This window comes from Priapulus caudatus, unplaced genomic scaffold (assembly GCF_000485595.1).
Source record: "Priapulus caudatus unplaced genomic scaffold, Priapulus_caudatus-5.0.1 Scaffold38, whole genome shotgun sequence".
Taxonomy (NCBI): domain Eukaryota; kingdom Metazoa; phylum Priapulida; class Priapulimorpha; order Priapulimorphida; family Priapulidae; genus Priapulus; species Priapulus caudatus.
Genome location: NW_014577099.1, coordinates 129440 through 148417, shown reverse-complemented (window position 1 = coordinate 148417; position 18978 = coordinate 129440). Strand labels below are relative to the sequence as shown.

Genomic DNA, 18978 nt, shown 5'->3' with positions numbered 1-18978 from the left:
GTGTGTGTGTGTGTGTGTGTGTGTGTGTGTGTGTGTGTGTGTGTGTGTGTGTGTGTGTGTGTGTGTGTGTGTGCGCGCGCGCGCGCGCGTGCGTATGTAAGCGTAGTATGTGTGTGTGTAGCAGATATCATATCTTGACATCTGTATCTCTATATGTCAGCGTCATCACGTATCTTTTCTGCACGAACACAGTGTCCCTTTGCCTTGCCTGAGCTAAACTCACGATTTTTGTGTACGTCCATGACATGTAAGAGCAAATTCATACATGTTCTTTCTCTTGTGTACTTATACATTATTAGTCAGTGCGAGAAAAAATCGAGCACGACATCACATAAACCCTACGATGAGATTATGCTTTCTACACTCTTTACGGACACTCAAGTATTTTCCTCCCAACAGCTACGCTCTACATAAATGCGAGGAAAACAAAGGAAGAGTGTCTGGCACGGACCCATGAGATCTTACATCCGGCGAAAATACCACAAAAGTTTAATCGGATTCCATCGGCTCGGCTTACGACCCATTTGCTCACTTGCTCGCGGTTTTTCCGAGGTGGGGGATAAAATCTCTTAAGTAGCACCGCATTGAATGATAAATGGGAATTTATTGGGACGAGTAACATCTTCCTCCAGCGAAGAGATAATGCAGCATGTGCATAAATAAATAATCAACTACTTCCACTGTCGCGTGACTTTTTTGTTTTGCATGAAGTAATACTTCCGCGGCATTACAAGATTGATGCGTGTGCGTGCGTGCATCCGTGCGTAAGTACGCAGTGCGTGCGCGCGTGCTCGTGCGTACGTGCTTGCGTGTGCGTCTGCCCCGTACACCCTGATCTCAGCGATCTATTATACCGATAAAAACCGCCACCATGAGAAATAAACGTTGTCACATCGCCGACCGAACACTTAGTGTCACGCAGTGTAAGCGGATAGAGTCTTCCCCTCTACAACCACTACCCGTGGAATCACAGCCACGTGCAGAGACGCTACACGCACGCGTATGGAATTATACACATGCGCGCAGAAAATTTTGTTACAAAATATCTTAATATCATGCGGTTTCGCTGTTTTCCTATGCTAATAGTAATATTCTCTCCACGCGCCCTTCATCATTATGCAGAATGCTAACCTCTGTCGACAGCTGAGCATCGCACGCGTGAATAATAATTTATATACGGGCGGATACCGCAACGCTGGTCGCATCCTGTTCAACCAAATCCCTTTCACTTGACAGTCTACATTTCTGGCTGTGAACAGGGCAATATTAGCCCCGGGGAGCTGCCAATGGCAGTGGAGTGTGCTTCTAATATCATTGTGCACCATGCACGGCTATATCTCTCCAATAGCATACTGCTTTGCAGCCATTAGCATCGATCCATGCACGGCTATCAGTTGCCAAGCGGACATGTTTCATTACATCTCCCCCTGCGCAGTTCCCGCGTGACAGCAGGGCAGCAGCAGACCACAGACTGACCAGTAATAAACACAATAAGCAGCGTCAAAGTAGGCTATTCTCCACACCATGCGGAAACGGGCAAGCATCTAGCTAAATGTAAAAGGAACTTCGCGTGGGAGCACCTGCGATAGGGGATAGGGTATGTTAACTCGGGGATTTTGCGGACGCAGGGGCTTCGACATATTCACTATGTAATCTGCTATGGTTACAAACCCATCACTGCAACGTACACGTCCAACATTTTTACAAGAGATCTTAAGGTTTCCTGACCTACATGGGATTTCCGTGTAAAACACATACTCCCATTCCCCACTGACTTTAGAAAACAAAGCCACCACTGTAAGCCATTTGTGCACAAACAAATACATAAACCAATTACTGCAATTTATTAAGTGAAAACAGATTCAACTAGAGCACTCGGAAAGCACAGACCTCAGCCAAGGCAGCTGAATCGTCTCACTGTAAAAAATTTAATTAATTAATTAATTAAGTAAAACATTTAATTAATTAATTAATTGGATCCGCATCACCACCAAAATGTAATCAATTCTAAGTTACCCCATTTCTGACCTATCCTGAAAATTTCATTAATTAATTAATTGGATCCGGATCACCACCAAAATGTAATCAATTCTAAGTTACCCCATTTCTGACCTATCCTGAAAATTTTTTTTAATTAATTAATTGGATCCGGATCACCACGAAAATCTCATCAATTCTAAGTTAGGCGATTTCTGACCTATCCTGAAAATTTTATGACAATTCGTCCATAACTTTTCCAGTTAGGCTGTACACAAACAAACCCACAAACCCACAAACAAACAGTCAAACACACGCCGGTGAAAACATAACCTCCTGCCAACCCCTTGGCGGAGGTAATTAGACAATATATATACTATTGATTTCGCAGCTACTAATTTACACACTCCCATAGCACCGTTTCTATGATATATATTTGTAGATTGAAAGGGAAAGATTACAATAATTACTCTTAAAATGATTACTCGTCATCATTGCACCAGCATGGATTAGCCACATGCATGTCCATGCAATCACGCTAGCTGATAACATGCCTCATTGATCGCCACACGGGAAATGGTGCTGTAAGTGAGGTACAAGTCGGGTTCAGGTAAAAAAGACACAGTCGCCTACCTGCAATTACTCACGAACACACGTGTACAGACGACACGCACGCGCGCGCGCAAACGCATGCACGCACGCAGACACGCACACACTATCGCTCTCTCCCTGTCTCTGTTTCTGTCTGGGTCTCAATATCTGCCTCTCTTTCTCCTCACGCACTCACGCGCGCGCGTATTTTCTCTCTCACATCAGTAACTGACGGAAAATACCGAATAGTCACAATATGGCATAAAACTGCCCGGCAAGTATATGTGTTAGGCTAATTATGTCAGTTATTGATCTATCTGAGAGTGTTGAGTCAACAGGTTCATTATTCCTGCCAATACTAAACGTTCTGGTTGCCATGACAGCAAACTATATCTGCAGCTTCTCGGTATGCTAGCTACTACGCTTCTACAACTGCTTCGGCTGTTCATACCTTTGCAAGCGGCTCTATATACGTCTCAACAATACGTACCGGTAACAGTTACACATTTCTCATCTCAGGAATGATTGAGAAGATAACAAATTGCTTTAAGAATAGTGTTTAAATGATGTGTAAGGTATTGCGTCCGATATTTACATTGTAGGAGGATTGATGGCGAAGCAGGGCGAGGACTCGGGCAATTACATAGAACGTGTGTACAATATATTTTTCCGATAATCTCTATTATGAAAATATTTCCTCTAATTCCCACTGCCACTAACAGAAATGTTAGATATATTGGTTATGATTGGTTAGTATCACTAACTATACCGTATTTTACTACCCATGGTCATTGCCATTGTGAGTTTTATAGGATATGACGACGGAGACGATAGAATGGCCAGCGCCTGCTAGTTTTTCTGAAAATCCCAGAGCTGCAACAATAAATTGAAGCCATCTGCTCTAAAATACTCATTTACTTGAGACAGCAGAACATTTACATAAATAATGCAGTCCTAAATGATTTTGATGGCGAAGGTGTTCCACAATAAACCGGACCATTTACGATCACGATTGCTGTTATTGTAACTCATTTCCACATTTAAAGGTCAGATGATGAAAGTATTGGTGGAAAGGAAGGGTAGGTTTAGAGTTTGTAAAATTCCTTGTAGCCGAAATACTAGAATAGAGAACAAAAGATGCTGAATACAGATCGGCCGATCGATCATTCCATCTATCCATCCATCCTTACATACATCCCATCCCATCCATCTATCCATCCATCCTTACATACATCCCATCCCATCCATCTATCCATCCATCCATCGAGCTATCCAGCCAGCCAGCCCTACTTTCCATTAGCCAAACATCCATTCACTCACGATTGCAGTCGCCCACACTGCCCGCCCGCCTGCCCGTCCGTCCATCAATCCATCCATCCATCCACCCAACCCAAATTCAGCCACCCACCAACACGTGCGCCCGTCCGCCCGTCCATCTACCCATCCGTCCGTCCATCCATCTATCCACCCATCTATCTATCAATCCAGCCATCCATCCATCCACTCATCCATACTTTAGCAACCTGATCAATAATATTCATGACATAGTGTTTATCTGCGTTTTTGTCCGGCTAGGATAATTGAATTATAATATGAACAAAAGCAAATGAAATTCATTAACATAAAATGAATTTATTGACTAAGCATATATGCTTATTGCCATAAGCCTCATAAATAGATATACAGGTCTACATAAGTACAAAGCATTTGTGATTGTGTGGTAGCCTAATTGTATGCTTTCCTGGCGCAAATCATCATATATAGTTGACACGCGATTTGTTGTTAGCAACAATAGCTCTAACAGAAAAACATTGCTCTCTCAGCAAAATTTATTCAAGTTTTCTAGCAGGTAGTCTAGTAGAAGTGCTTTTGATTAGTAACTGAGATATAACCCCTCGATCATTATTACTAACCCGTATACATTATATAATAATACATAATCACATAATACACATGTGCATCCTTAAAACGATTAACACACCGATGTAAAAAAAAATGCCTTATAAAAGACATTGGATTGAAGAGATAGCATCTGAGAAAATTGAGCGATATTTACTACTGAGGCCACATTAAAAAAAATCTTTGTTTGCCTTCACCCGACCCAGGCTGAAAAGTTTGGGTAGGTAACTAGGCTTTTTATTTTATTTTTTCGAGGGGGTCTTTTTACAAAATTCAGCATGGTGTCTAAATGCGGGGTGTGCTTGTGTGGAGATACCTTTTTATGTTGAATGTTTGTTTTGCTTGGTATATATAATGTATTGCCTACAGATTTATATAATGTACAGTGATACAATTTGTAAAAAAAAAAGAATGGGAAAGATCAATAAAAAATTTGGAGTCGGCACCTTTTTGGTGGGTCAGTCGGGTGAGGGCAAACAAACAATATTTTTATTATGGCCTGAGAGGATATAATTATGTACTCACCATCGTCTGCTCCGGTGGTGTCTGTCCCGTCTCCCCCCATGTCCACCTCAGTATCGCTGTCTTCCAGAATCACCACACTTTTGCTACCAGTCTGCCGATCTACAGTTGTATTCTCATTTGAGTGTGACCCCGGTGAACGTGCAGGCTGTGAACATGCAATGTAGAAGACAAAGGTGATCAGTAAGAATATCTAAATGAAAAACTCGAGCACCTCATCGTGAGATACGATGATGCAAAGTGGTCATCACACCGTAAAAGACTTCCTGGCCAAGTTTACAATTCTGCTAACAAATCTCGGTCATATAATATACAGCATATATATATACTAAACACGTGCTTATGGTTTCTCCTTAATCTAATAAAATATATGCCTCACTAGTGTTTCAGCATGATCACGTGATGCATTTCTACATTTGGCTTCATCCCCTCATCCCGACAGCATCACAGTCACTTGTTTGGTTTCATATTCGACAATAAGATCCAAAAGAGCCACCGGGAAAGTGCTAGTTTCCATAGACTTGTTTTCATATAAAATATATATATATATATATATATATATGTATTACTACAGTAATGCATACAGTTAAACTGTTAAAAAGTTACATATTCGGTCATCTGAAAACGTGTGCATGTATGAACATGCACGAATATTGTACATTGCTGTTTATTGAATTATAGCTGATTCTATCAATAAGCTAGGTAAAAACAACATGGCACAAAATAATGGCATAGGCCTATACTTTGCCTAGAACTAATTAAAGTAGGCATTATTTTATAATATTTACATCCTAACAGTTATCACAAGCAGGTAAATGTTTGACATGAATACAAGAAATAAAACTTAATAGTTAATTCCATTGTTATTAGTAATAGTTTTAATATTAATAGTTGATTCCATCAATCCGAATTTGTTAAGAATTACAGTCAAACTCCTTAAAATAGTAACTAAATCGAGATTTATTCCTGGCATGAGCGCGTCATCGCTCTTCCCTCGTCAGTAAAATGAATATATTATGCTCTTTAATCATTTTCATGTAACACAGCAGTGCTGAAATTTTCATCTCAAAAGGCCTCAGTGACGTCTATATGTATATGGCACCGCAAGTACACAAGGTGGGGGTAATTGTCCCGACAGATTTTCCTATCGCCACTTTACAATTCAATAATGCTAGTGTAGAAAAATGGTACAGCCATAACTAACGGTCTTGTTAATCACTGTCATACAGCTAGAGATTGATTCATCGATCGGACTGGACTACAGATATGCATGTGCCTCAAGCAACCAACTGGTTTGCTTGCACCTACATCAGCACAATATTCAGATGACACTCATCTGTTATTTTCAATTACCTTCACAGTTTCGCTACATGACCAGTGCATGTAATGAAAATAATTTTGATTATCACGGGCTTTCATCTCTTCCAACCGATTCTTGATTTTTAGAGGCAGCAGTGAAATTGTGGCTTTGCTATCCAACACAGATTTTCTATTTCAGAAATCAATACAATAATAGCTCATGAGTGAAAAACCACCGTTTATTCTTGTGTCCGTTGAAACATTCTCTCAAATGTCACAGCTACCTGCTATTTAAGAATCCCTAAAAATTGATCACACCCGGATGAAATCCAGTCTGTATCCCCTCCCCTCCCTTAGATTTATTGTCTTCCTGAGATATTGCAAATAATGGTAAATGGACCATGGTGGTTTAAATGGACCATTGGTTTTAAATGGACCAGTCAAAAATTATCATTTAATAAAAAATTAATAGTGATCACAATAGTTACTGATACGAAAAAAAATCCACTGGGTACAACAGCCCATGTGCTCTAAAAGTGGCAAACCTGATCTCACTTACACATCGTTAAAGACCTCGAGAAGAAGCGTCAAGAAGTTCTTCCGTGTTCTAGCCTGGGATGGGTTTTTTCGCGGTGAGTTTATTACCTTTCGCGCTCGTGATAACGCTAACAATGGCCACTGCTGACACTATTGTGTGGACCTCCGATTTACAAAATGAGGAATAATGGCTTATTGGGCATTCATTCATTCCTAGGCCCTCCTCGCCATTTCCGACTTGATCACGGCAGGAATGACGTGCGGAGGTGCGACAGCATGGGGGGCGTATGTCGGCACATTTTAGTCGTTACCAACCAAAGCTTTGCACTGCAGGTTGGCACCACCGTTAGACCGGTCACGGCGCAACAGAGCGACTCTCGGTAGGTGCTAATTACCTGCTAATTGAGGTGGAAATAACAGTGCGTCCTCGTCAGAGGTTACGCGCTGAAATGTATACATGTGCACGCTTACAAGCTACTCGTATATATATGCTGTTACGTTGATGATACCTATGCTACCACGACCAGAACCATAGGAATCGGGTAAACATGTCGTGAAGACAGTGTTTAAAAATACGAAAGCTATGATTGCAACCTAACAAAAAATAAACACAAGGTTCGAAAGTAAGGCTGAGAAGATCTATGTCCCCCAGGGTACTGCCGGAACGTACCTTGGTACTATCTAATATGCCGGACCGTACCTTGCCTGCTCCACTAACGAGTCTAAGGAGTCGCCTACGCCTACTCCCTAACCCTAACCCTATCAGATAGTTATCAGGGTACGTTCCGGCAGTACCCTGAGGGACATAGACCCTATGAGTAAGGGCAGCCAGCAGCAGTTTTGCTGCCTACCCAGTTTGCTGCCTGTTCTCAATGTCAGCAGTAAATACTTGCTGATAAGAGATTCCTAATAGACCGTAGTAAAAGCACCAAGGATTCTGCGTGGATGAGTAAATTTGCTGCCTGTCTTTTTCTCTGGCAGCAAGTACAAGTTCTACCGTGAATCAGTAGTCTACCGTCTGATTTTCACTTTCTGCGATTTTCTCCCGCTGTGGGGAGCTAGCTGTCTGCTTGAATACGGTGGTGTTTACCTCATAGCAGGTTCGTCTCAGGTGCTTCTCTATCACTATTGACGGCGGCTGATTTCCCATGTCACATTAGCAGTCAAAATGAACTACAAACTGGATTCTTTGGAATTACAGATGCACACAGAACGATCCCTCGTCAAGCTTGGTATAATCTCTATGAGCGGCTGCTAAACATGGCCAGCTATCGTGACGTAAGTTTTTATGATCATCAACTCCCTACCACGGCCTGGTATGCTCCCGTCATATACCCTAAGACAGTTCGGTCATAAATGTTATAAACCAGTTCTTGACAATGCCTTCTGCTATCTCGCTATTTTTTACAGGTTAAATTTCAAATCCACATCGACCATTGACACGACCTTGGTCCGGCTGTGAACAGGTGACCTAGATTAGCCCTCATAACATCTTGATATCGCTCATTCAATACGCTGCGCCAACGGCTGTTTAGGGGGGGGCTCACAACAATTAACTGTTGTTAACAACAATTAACACTGTGCACTTCGTTATAAATAACACGTGAACGAGTTAACAAAACCTTTATGACGAAAAATCTGATATTAAATTGCCAGAACGGGAGTTTATCGTAGTTTATCACGAATGGCTAACTAAATAGATATGATCAACTAAACAACAAGATTTACAAGCCACCTAGCGGCCTTCAAACACGTACGCATGCACGCACACACACACACACACACGGAGACGCATGTACGCACACACAGAGGGATAATATAATGATGAGCACTAACGAGGCACAATATATAAATAGCAGTAGCAGCCATTATCATGCCACGTCTGGAGTCAGACGTATGTTTTAAACTTTAATGAGATGAAATCAGGACTTTAATACGCGATATAGGAAGCATTCACATTTACGTGAAATGTAAAATTCAACAGCAATATGCTTGCAAACGAGCCTAGCAAGCTTATTCTGCTTACAAATATACAACTTGATGTTATCTCCTCAGAATAGGCTTGTCATTTTTTTAACAGTAAAAGATGGAAAAGAAAGTTAGCATATAAGATTAAGTTCTGTAGGATTTGATTACTAAAACTAAAACTAAAACATAAAAGTATACAGTTGTAAACACAAGTGTATAGTGCGTGTGTTACCACTGATACACAACACGATCATGCATAATATGAGTTTGATGGACTACCGAAATTTTTAGCATGCGTGAAGCAACAAGGTATTTATTATCGCGAAATATTGTACTCTGCTACACATAGCGCCATCTGTTGGCAACAAGAATTGAACTATTTGAGAAATGTGAGCAACGAGCCGAGATCACACGATAATTTACCCTACTATGAAAAATTACGGCAAAGTAATACAATATTATACATAGTATAAATTTCCGCTAATACCTTATACATATATAGCTGCGTTCACACGAGATTCACGGCCTCGCTGGTTCCGTACTTATCTGGTGCTGAATTCGGCTGAAATACCGTGCTAACACAACTCGGAGCGTTCACACGAGAATCGAGGCTTAGCTGGCTAGGTATAATATAGACTGGTACCCAGTCGCCAGTTCCACACGCTACACTAACGTCGTGTAGTGAACGGGTACCAGTCTAGGTAAGCGCACTAAAGTAAGAGGCCTCGAATTGCGTTCACACGACAGACAATACGCGGCCAGCGTGGTGCTGAATGTTTCAGCGCAGAATGTGATTCCGCGCTGAATAAGCCTCGTATTTCAGTACGGTACTTGCTAAGCCGGGTAAAAGTCTTGAATATTTTTACCGTGTGAACGCTCAGTACGGAACTGAAATCCTTGTGTGAACGCAGCTTATGTAGTATTTACACTCAACTAAATTAGCTGTGTATGATGGATCATCAATTGAATGAGTGCAACTAGTAAGTGATTATAAAAATCTAACCAATTTCCATCACTACAACGCACTGTGCGGGTTACAGGTAGAAGATCATACTCTTACAGGGTTTGTACACCCAGGGCTCGAAATTAGCACCGGCCCACCGGCATATGACGGAAAATGATTTGGAGGGCCAGTAAGTAACATTGGCAAAACACTGGCCCTCCGAGCCGGTGGTTTCCGCAGTGTTAGCGAGTACCTACTTTTTATTTAAAGCATTTAAAATGAGCAAATAGCCTACAATACTGTTTTACGTGAATGATATCACGCCATAGTTTATCAACATTTTACAAATTTGAAATCGAGAATGCAAGCGTGAAACATGACATTGACAAAAACACTTCGTTATCGGACATTTCAATTTCACGATCTGCCCTCATTTAATATACTTATAGTCTCTGTTTCAACAGCTACTACCGATGCCGCACACTACAACATTTTTCGGACAAGCAAGAGTCGGTGAAACAGACTTATCTTTATTTTTGAAAAAAAAATTGGGAGGGTTCGTAAATTATGGTGAGGGCTGGTAAAAAAAACTGCTCTTGCCAGCCTCTTGGGCCGGTGCAAAAAATCTGAATTTCATGCCTTGTACACCTAATGCAAAACTTTTCTAACAGTTTCTAGTTTTCAAAGAATATGAATTTTAGCCGAGTCATTGTGGTTTTTTTATCGCCAAATATGCAATTAGTCTAGGAATTGCATGAAGCAAACTGTTAATGACTCTTGGACAAGATAAAAAATTTGTTCATTTTCAATGACTTTCTAGATAATAGCAACCAATGCTCCAGAAGCCCGTTGTCAGAAACAAAATTAGTCTTAACATTAACTTCCACTCATTAACCGTTGACAGAAACAACTCGTACATGTTACGAGAACAAAACAATCCTCGCAAATACCTCTTAACATTACGAGAGCCCAGACCTCTCGTAACTTTAATATTAAGTTAAAAATAACACATTTACACTACGAATTACAATTATAGTGATATTATATTATATAATAATGAATAAAATGTGTTTTTCTTAAAAAACACTCAAAATCAATTAATTATCTACCGTAATAAAACAAACAATACATTTGGCGGATGGCATTTGTTCTCTTGTTTTAAAGAAATGCCGACGCTTGCCACGACTCTCGCGTCTCGCGTTACAGTGTGAGAATTTGTCATGTTGTGAAGAATAAATTCATGACCACGTCCACCACCATCAAATATTATTTATATGTGGTTAGCCATCATAATATGCATAAATTACTGTGATGTACAATAAATGTGTATGAATTTGAATTTTGTGATCGATTCTCATCCAATCAGCAGCCTTGTGATGAAGTTTCTGTTATCCTAGGTTTTCTAATAGCTGCGATGTATTTCTGTCAACGCTACTCTCGTAACATTAACATTAGTCGTAAATGTTATCTTAGCATTAACATTAGCATTAACTTTACGATGTTTCTGACAACGGGCCCCAGGCCTTTCCATGCAGGCCCATAGCCCATTTTTCATGACTTTCCAGGAATGCAGCCCTTCAATTCCTACACGGATCCCCAAATTTCTTAGTAACGGCATTCTTGTTAACATTCAGAAATTCTGCTTTAATAGTTTCAGACCCTGCACTAGCATGTGTTAGGGTATTAGGTAGCGAGCTATCTTGCCATCTTTTCATTAACCTATTCACAGCTAGAGAGTCAATTGTACTGCCAACAGCTGATGCTATGCGTTTGTTTCAGTGAATAAAACTATATGCACGAGTTTTATTTTGACGTCTTTCTTGTTACTTCTTTTATTAAAAAAAGGGCCACTTCCCATTCTTTATACGCTTTCAAAATCCAGATTATGCCCCCCGAACGCCTCTAGCAGATGAGAGCATTTAGCACTCCACTAACGACACGACTGCGGCAGTCACTCGAGACTCACGCTTTCTCAATCCTAGCTAGAGCACCCCGACGTGCACGCACACACGACTCACCGCGCGGTTTGCCTCCAGCGGGTCCTCGTCGACGGGGGGCGGCGGCGCCGCGAGCCAGTTGTAGCGGCGCAGCTTGTTCGGCACGCCCATCTGCTCGTACTCGTGCCACTGGTTGCACAGCGTCTCGTAGCACATGAGGCAGGAGACGATGCTGTCGCCGCCGTCCAGCACGACGCTGCCCGGGGGCCGCGGCCGCGTCACGAGCGACGTGAACTTGCGCAGCGAGAGCACGCGCAGCCGCCGCCGCCGCGTCGCCATGCCGCAGATGTAGCAGACGAAGCGCGCCATGTTGTAGGCGCGCTGCTGCGCGTGCTGCGTCGGCGACATCTCGTACAGCTTCCACTGCTCCAGCAGGTGGAAGCAGCAGAAGCGGCACGCCAGCACGCCGCCGTCGGCGCCCATCGCGTCGGCGCCCTCTGGCGGCTCGAGGCTCGCGAGGATCGGGAAGAAGGGCAGCGAGGGCTGCGCGGCGTTCGCGCGCGTCAGCATCATCATGCACTTGGAGAGCTCGCCCACCTCAGCGCACACGTAACAGATCTTCTGCTGCGGCCCGCATCCGCCGCCGCCGCCGGCGGCCGGGCTACTCGAATGCTCCCCATCCCACACGGCCTGCTGCACGTTGCTTTTCGCCTTGCCCGCATCCGACGAGGTGCCCGTCGCGCCCGCCAGAGGGAGCTGCTTCGAATCGACGGTCATGAGTAAGCCCGCGACGGGCGCGCGACTCGAGATGGCGCCACCGCCGCTCACCGCCGGCACCTCGATGTGGAGAGCCGCCGTCGGCTTGTCGTCGGCCGCCGCCGCCGCCGGCGGCTGCGCGCTCGGGCGACGCAGCCGATAGGTGCGCAGCGCATGCGGCGCCATGGCGCTCTCGTACACCTGCCACTGCGCGCGCAGGTGCTTGTAGCAGTCGTGGCACGTCGCCGCGCGCTCGTCCGCGTCCACCTCGAGCGCGCCGGGCGGCCGCGGCAGCGCGCCGACGAACGCAAAGTGCATGCGGTGCGACGCGCCGGGCTTCGTGTGTACGAAGCGCACGCTGCTCGACGCGCACCGCTGCGCGCACAGGTAGCAGCACACCTCGCTCGCGGCGTCCGCGTGGCCGCCTGGCAGCGCGCTCTTCACGCCCGCTCTCGCCGCCGCCGCGGCGTCCGCGCTGCGAAGAGCGCCGCTCGACTCGCGCGGAGTGTTTGGAAGCGGGTTGGTGGGGCGCTGCGCGTCGGCGGTTGGCACGTTCGGAAGCATCACGGGCAGCGTCGGGTGACTGTAGGCGCGCTTGCTCTGCTCGACGCCCTTCACCTCAAACTCCTTCCACTGCTTCGAGAGCACCTTGTGGCAGTGCTGGCAGACGCGCGCCAGTCCCTCGGGCGTGAGCGGCAGCGCCCCCTTCGCCGGCGCGACCGTCTCGAGGAACGGGAAGTAGGCGTGTCCCTCGCTCTGCTTGCGGCAGTACAGGAAGCAGGTGGACGCCGATGTGTGCTCCCCGCTGCACAGGAAGCAGCGCAGCAGCGGCTCGACGGCGGCGGCGGCGGCGGTGGCGGTGCGGTCGGCGAAGAGCTGGTACTTGCGCTGGTGCTGCGGCACCTGGTGCTGCTGGTAGAACTGCCACTGCTGGCCGAGGAAGTCGTGGCACGGCGCGCACGTCAGCACGCCGCCGCCGTCGCTCACCGGCTGCGCCTTCGCGGGACGCTTGTGCTCGAGCAGCGCGGGGAAGAAGGGCGCCTGCAAGGCGGCGTCGCGCGCCACCGCGTGCACCTCGCGCGCCGACCCACGCGCCTGCTCGGCGCCGCACACGTAGCAGACGACGTGGCTCGGCGAGCGCGACGGCATCGTCAGGTCGAGCGCGCCGTTGCTGACGCCGGCGAGCATCGTCTGCGTCATCTCGCGCGTGCGCACCTCCTCCTGCGCGAGTCGCAGCTTCCAGTTGTCCGGCCGCACGTTCTGCGCGCCGTCACCGCGCGGCGGCGCGCCCGCACGCGGGGGCCGGGACGACGCGTCGGGCCGCTGCGCAGACCCGGGTCGCCGCGCGGCGTCCCCCCTCGCGCTCGTCGCCTCGGGGCGCGCTGACCGCTCGCCGCGGCGCTGCCCGGCGTCGTGGCGCATCATCGCGTCGCGCGTCGGCGCCCCGCCCTTCAGGTGAAGGTCGGCGGCGAGTCTGGAGGAGTGGTCCGGTCGCGGCGGCGGCGGCGGCGGCGGCGGCACGCCCGTCTCGTAGCTGTGGAGACCGAGTACGTGCGACATGTACTCGCCCTGCTGCTGCAGCTCTGCACCTGCGAGTCGAAGTAATGCATAGGTTCAAACATAAATCACACTAACTTTTGATTTCTGAAAACTTGAAAAACTATTTCAAAGTTTTCATTTCAGTTGGCATTGCATCTGACCAATCCACCAAAAACGACCCAACTCAAATTTGTTTTATTATTGTAAGATCAAGTAATTCTCTTTTTTTTCTTTTTTCCTGAATATACCATAGTCTGAGACTAATTCGCTGATATTTTTTTAATGCTACCTAAGGCATGATATATAACTTGTATGGATGAATGATGAAAAAAATAATCTACCTATTTACTAACTTAGCTACCTTCCAACCTACCTACCTATTCAAGTTATCAAAGAAAGTTGCATAAGAGCTAATAATAATAGTTAATACTTCTAATAATGGCCTAAGGATCTATGTCGTGTACATCCTGACATCAGAAATAAAAATTTTGCTAACTCTGCATTACACTTAAAACACGTGTGCATGCGTGCACTCAGAGTATTAAATCTCCAAATAGAGTACACCCTGTTTGACCACTGAAAAGCCTTAGAACTGCTATTTGATATGTTGCTTAGTGTTAGGTAAGTTGTAATTGCCAAGAGGCACAGTTTCTGAAAACTATATTAGATTATGATTAATATAGATATAAAAATTATTAACATGATAACAAAAGATTAATGGATCCATAGTCTAACGCTACAGAAGTTGATAGATCGGTAATCTATACGAGTTTTAATCACCAAGAGACATAGTTTCAGAAAATGACACCAGGTTACTAAAGATCTGTAAATAACGAACACGTTAAAAAACAACTCCAAGCACGAACACCATGTTATGCCAGTCAATTCCCTCAACATTAATAATTTGATATACGTTACCACCCAGGCTTCAATTTATATGAATAAGTATAATGTTTACATATATATATACTAATGCACACACATGATATGCACATAATATATAGTTGAACGTAAAACAATATTAGCAACACCCAAACAAGCTGCTACACACTGCATATACGCAGACACTACGCTCCAGACAACGATTCTTACTAAACTGCAGACATATATGCAGACAATGCAAACATATGCAAATTTATTCACTAAAACGCAGAGCGAAAACAACATTGTACATTGCGCAACGTAGTAAGTAAGCGGCAGTCTACGGCAGCAGCGCTGGTTACCTATGAACGGCATGCTGTCGTTGCGCTTCAGCCAGTAGAGGCGCTTGCGGTGCGGCGTCCGGTTGCGCTCGTACGTCTCCCACTGCTGGTTGAGGAAGGAGTAGCAGAGCGAGCACGCGCGCACGATTCCGTCCGACGACGGCGGCAACGCGCCGCGCGGGGGCTCATGCTGCTCGAGGAATGGGAAGTAGGCGCCGCGCTCCCTCACGCTCGCGTGCAGCAAGTACTGCGCGCCCTGGCCACCGCACACGAAGCAGACGGCCACGCTCATCTCGTCTGCTCGCTTGCCCTCGTCCTGCAACGACGCAAAGCACTGGATTTACGTCGGCGGTCGCGTCCATGCACGAAAGCTTTAGGAATGGTTTTTCTTAAAACCCAATAGTCGTGGGAGTGCGAGGTGTGGGAACAGTAACACACTGTAATGTAAGACATCTGCGATGAGTATCTATTTTGTCTCACCGTTATACGCATATTACGCAATTAATCTGACAACTTCAACAATACATGACCAAAACAAAAGCAATTGGAGATAGCAAACCTCCGCCACAGCGTAATGTTCAGTCCCCCCATCTTGCTGGTACACCCAATATAGATAGAATATATATTCAGATATTTGAAAAAAAGATCGAGGATTTTTTAAATGAATTTTGAATGTGCCCAGTCTTCCCCACAAAAAAAACCATTTTTAAATAAAAAAATCCTGATCTGGATCCGGATCACCAACAAAATCTAATCGATTGGTTGTTGGCCCAAGACCAACCCGCACAAAAAATTTCATCAAAATCCGTCGGTAACTTTTTGAGATATCCTGTTGACAGACAAACCAACAAACTTACAGGGGCGAAAACAAAACCTCCTTGGCGGAGGTAAAGACGTGATAATGCAGAGAAGAGCCTAGGGGTACTTACACGCTCACGATCTGCATAGTGCACAACTTTTCATTACACTATCTAGTGTCTATCAACATTGCTTATATACCACGAGCAGACCTCGGCATGCAAGCATAACGTTTGGCCGGAATTTTAGACTTATAATTTTAGTTCCATTGACCCGAGTTTTATTCGTGTAACAGGGGCGGATCCAGGATTTTTGAAAAGGGGGTGTCCAGGAAGAAATAAAGGGCACTTTTTCCTGCTTACTTTTTCTGGTGTTTTAAAAAGCTGCCAAAGGCCACTTAGGGGGGTTTGGGGAACCTCCCCCAAGATTTTTTTTAAAAATTGGTGCATTCTGAGAGCATCTGAGCAGTAATTTTGATGTCTAGAATGCATCAAGAAATTTCTAGTCTAATTTAAATGTCTAGAAATTTATCAGATCCGGTCCCCCGGATGCCTGCGGGCCCCTCTTTGCCCATTTCTAGGTTTTTATAACGAATTTACATATATAAGTAAATCTTTATCAGAAAAACTATAGCGCTAAACAAGATTTTTTTATGGAGACAATATAAGAGAAGTGTGTGTGTGTGTGTGTGTGTGTGTGTGTGTGTGTGCACGCACGCGCGTGTGCCCTTTTTTTTTGGTAAAAAGGGGGGGTCGGACCCCCTCGACCCCCCCTCTAGATCCGCCCCTGTGTAATTTGAGCTATGTGGAAGGTCATGTTGATCTTATAAAGTAATTTAAGTTGCATTAAAATAGTAATGCAACTTACCTAAAATGTACTGATCAGATAGAGAAAAGCCAACTACGCTGCTACGACCTTGCACTTGCAAAACTGTCACACCTGATGTTCAACTTGACAAGGAACATAAACACTGTATTTACCCCGTATAGAGATAAACAGATTAGAACTTTGATGCCCCTAAATGTTTTAGGCTGGTTCATTTATAGTGCCGCGGGGGAGAGAGTGAGTGAAGTCATCTGTCGTCATCAAGGCAATGACTTTGTGATAATGTCAATGTCAGTTTGTCACATGGTCTTTACTGTTTGCAACAAGAGTCAATCTAAAGTGTATAAAAGTCCCGCTTGATCAGAACCAACGTCATCAGGGGCTAATCATCATTACTTTGCAAAAATTTTGAAAGCAAGGTAAACATACAGTAGTTATAGATTAGACCTGAGTAAGCACAATAACGTGGAATCAGCCTTAGCTGCTGAAACACAGCCACCGCACGAGCTGCAGTTTAACTGGAGCAAGCTGTTTACTTTAAAAACAGATAGAGGCTACATACTTACCTGCTTTTTGACGGGTGTTATCGTGCAGGAAAAGGCTAATTTTTCATGATTGGAGCTTTGATGTTAACGATACAGTCAGGTTTACGGACAGGTACCTCTGTAAAGGGCATTGCAACATAACTGCTCATCAAATTCAATCAAACTCATATCTATTTAATAAAAGAAATGTCTCCGAGTCTCTACGCTTTCGATAAAACTAATCAAAAAAACTTCATCACTAATTACGTGACGGCAAAAATTGTGAAATTTTTTAACATTATTTTTTTATATTTTTTTATTGATGACATTGATTGCCAAGGTTGTCTCAATCTGTATGCCTAAATAGATAGTACACATCACACATGGGAGCTTCAAACGTTAAAAGTCCTGTAATAATCCATTTTACACACGTTTTGAACTTCAAATAACACTAAGTAACCGAATACAGTACTAACTACTAAGTGTTATTTGAAGTTCAAAACACGTGTGTAAAATGGATTAATTTACAGGCCTTTCAACGTTTGAAGCTCCCAGGTAGCAACCTTGCCGAAAACTTGCACAAGTGCGAACAACACTTCAGGGCTATTTCCCCATTATGAAAAAGTAGAGGTTGGAGAAAACTTCTAACAAAACAAATAGCTAACCATCTTCGTGCACGCATGCAAAAAGATTTATGTATCCACCCACCCCCCCAAAAGTATCCAACTTTGTAAGTATTTTAGGTTTGGATCTGGACGTGATGCGGCCATGATGCCGAGGCGCGCCGAGGATTGACTCTTTGTGTCTTCCAATCACAGCCTATGCCGCACCAGTCTTTTATATTTTTAAAGGTGGGGACCCTTGGACCACCAAATCGCCAATCTCAGGAACTAGGGCATTCTGCTATGTTAGAACGGTTTCCTACGATAGAGTTTGCCACAAATACGAAAATAACACTCTGTTTAGCGCACTGCGCTACGTCCTTCTGTTGCATTTTTGCATCTCCGTAATCAGAATAAGCCCCTTCGTTGATGGGCATGAATGGGGCATCACTAACGTGACCAGTTACTGTACCTACTGTCTTTCACCAGCCTGCTTACTTTTCGTAAATAATAAAATGCCTGGCCGATGCATTTCGCATCGAAGTGGAAATTTTTTTGGCATTTTCACTCGCTGTCGGAAGTGAACGAGTGCATCATTCACTGAACATTGAAGTTTTTCTTCAAATTAAATAATTCCCAAAATATTCGATTGTTTTAGCCAATGAACGTAGCTGTGTGTGTAACGTCTTGTCCGCGCGCTTTATGCTTGGCTTAGCGGGCCTCGAAATGGATATCGGAGGCAGGCACCTCGCAACACGCGTGTTTGTTTACATATAGCTTTGTGACGTACGGTGTTCAAGAGTTCTGCGATGATAACCTCGTAATTTCTCAGCATTTCTTAAGGTGCATGGAACATTTTACCAATTTAGTGGTGTCAGTTAGTCACGGATATGTCACAGTAAGTACTAACTCCTAGCTAACAAAGTTATGTTCCTTGAATGTTATGGGAATGTTTCTTTTAGGTTAGCCGAACATTATTCAGTAACGTTCTAATAACGTTTTTTATAAAAGTTTTCCAGACATTCTGAGAACGTTTTTACCAAATGTTAGGCAGTGACA

The 18978-nt window shown here is 44.5% G+C and overlaps 1 protein-coding gene across 1 annotated transcript in view; it reads right to left on the bottom strand.

Moving 5' to 3' along the window:
• LOC106818949 (genetic suppressor element 1-like) overlaps positions 1–18978 on the bottom strand; it is an 87520-nt gene that overhangs the window by 62591 nt on the left and 5951 nt on the right. The window contains exons 2-6 of the mRNA XM_014823618.1: positions 17360–17456; positions 15192–15486; positions 13313–14018; positions 11755–13234; positions 4993–5137 (exon numbers count right to left, since the gene is read on the bottom strand). Of these exons, the coding sequence (XP_014679104.1) occupies positions 4993–5137; positions 11755–13234; positions 13313–14018; positions 15192–15462 (2602 nt within the window). The 5' untranslated portion in view covers positions 15463–15486; positions 17360–17456. The remainder of the gene's footprint in view (positions 1–4992; positions 5138–11754; positions 13235–13312; positions 14019–15191; positions 15487–17359; positions 17457–18978) is intronic.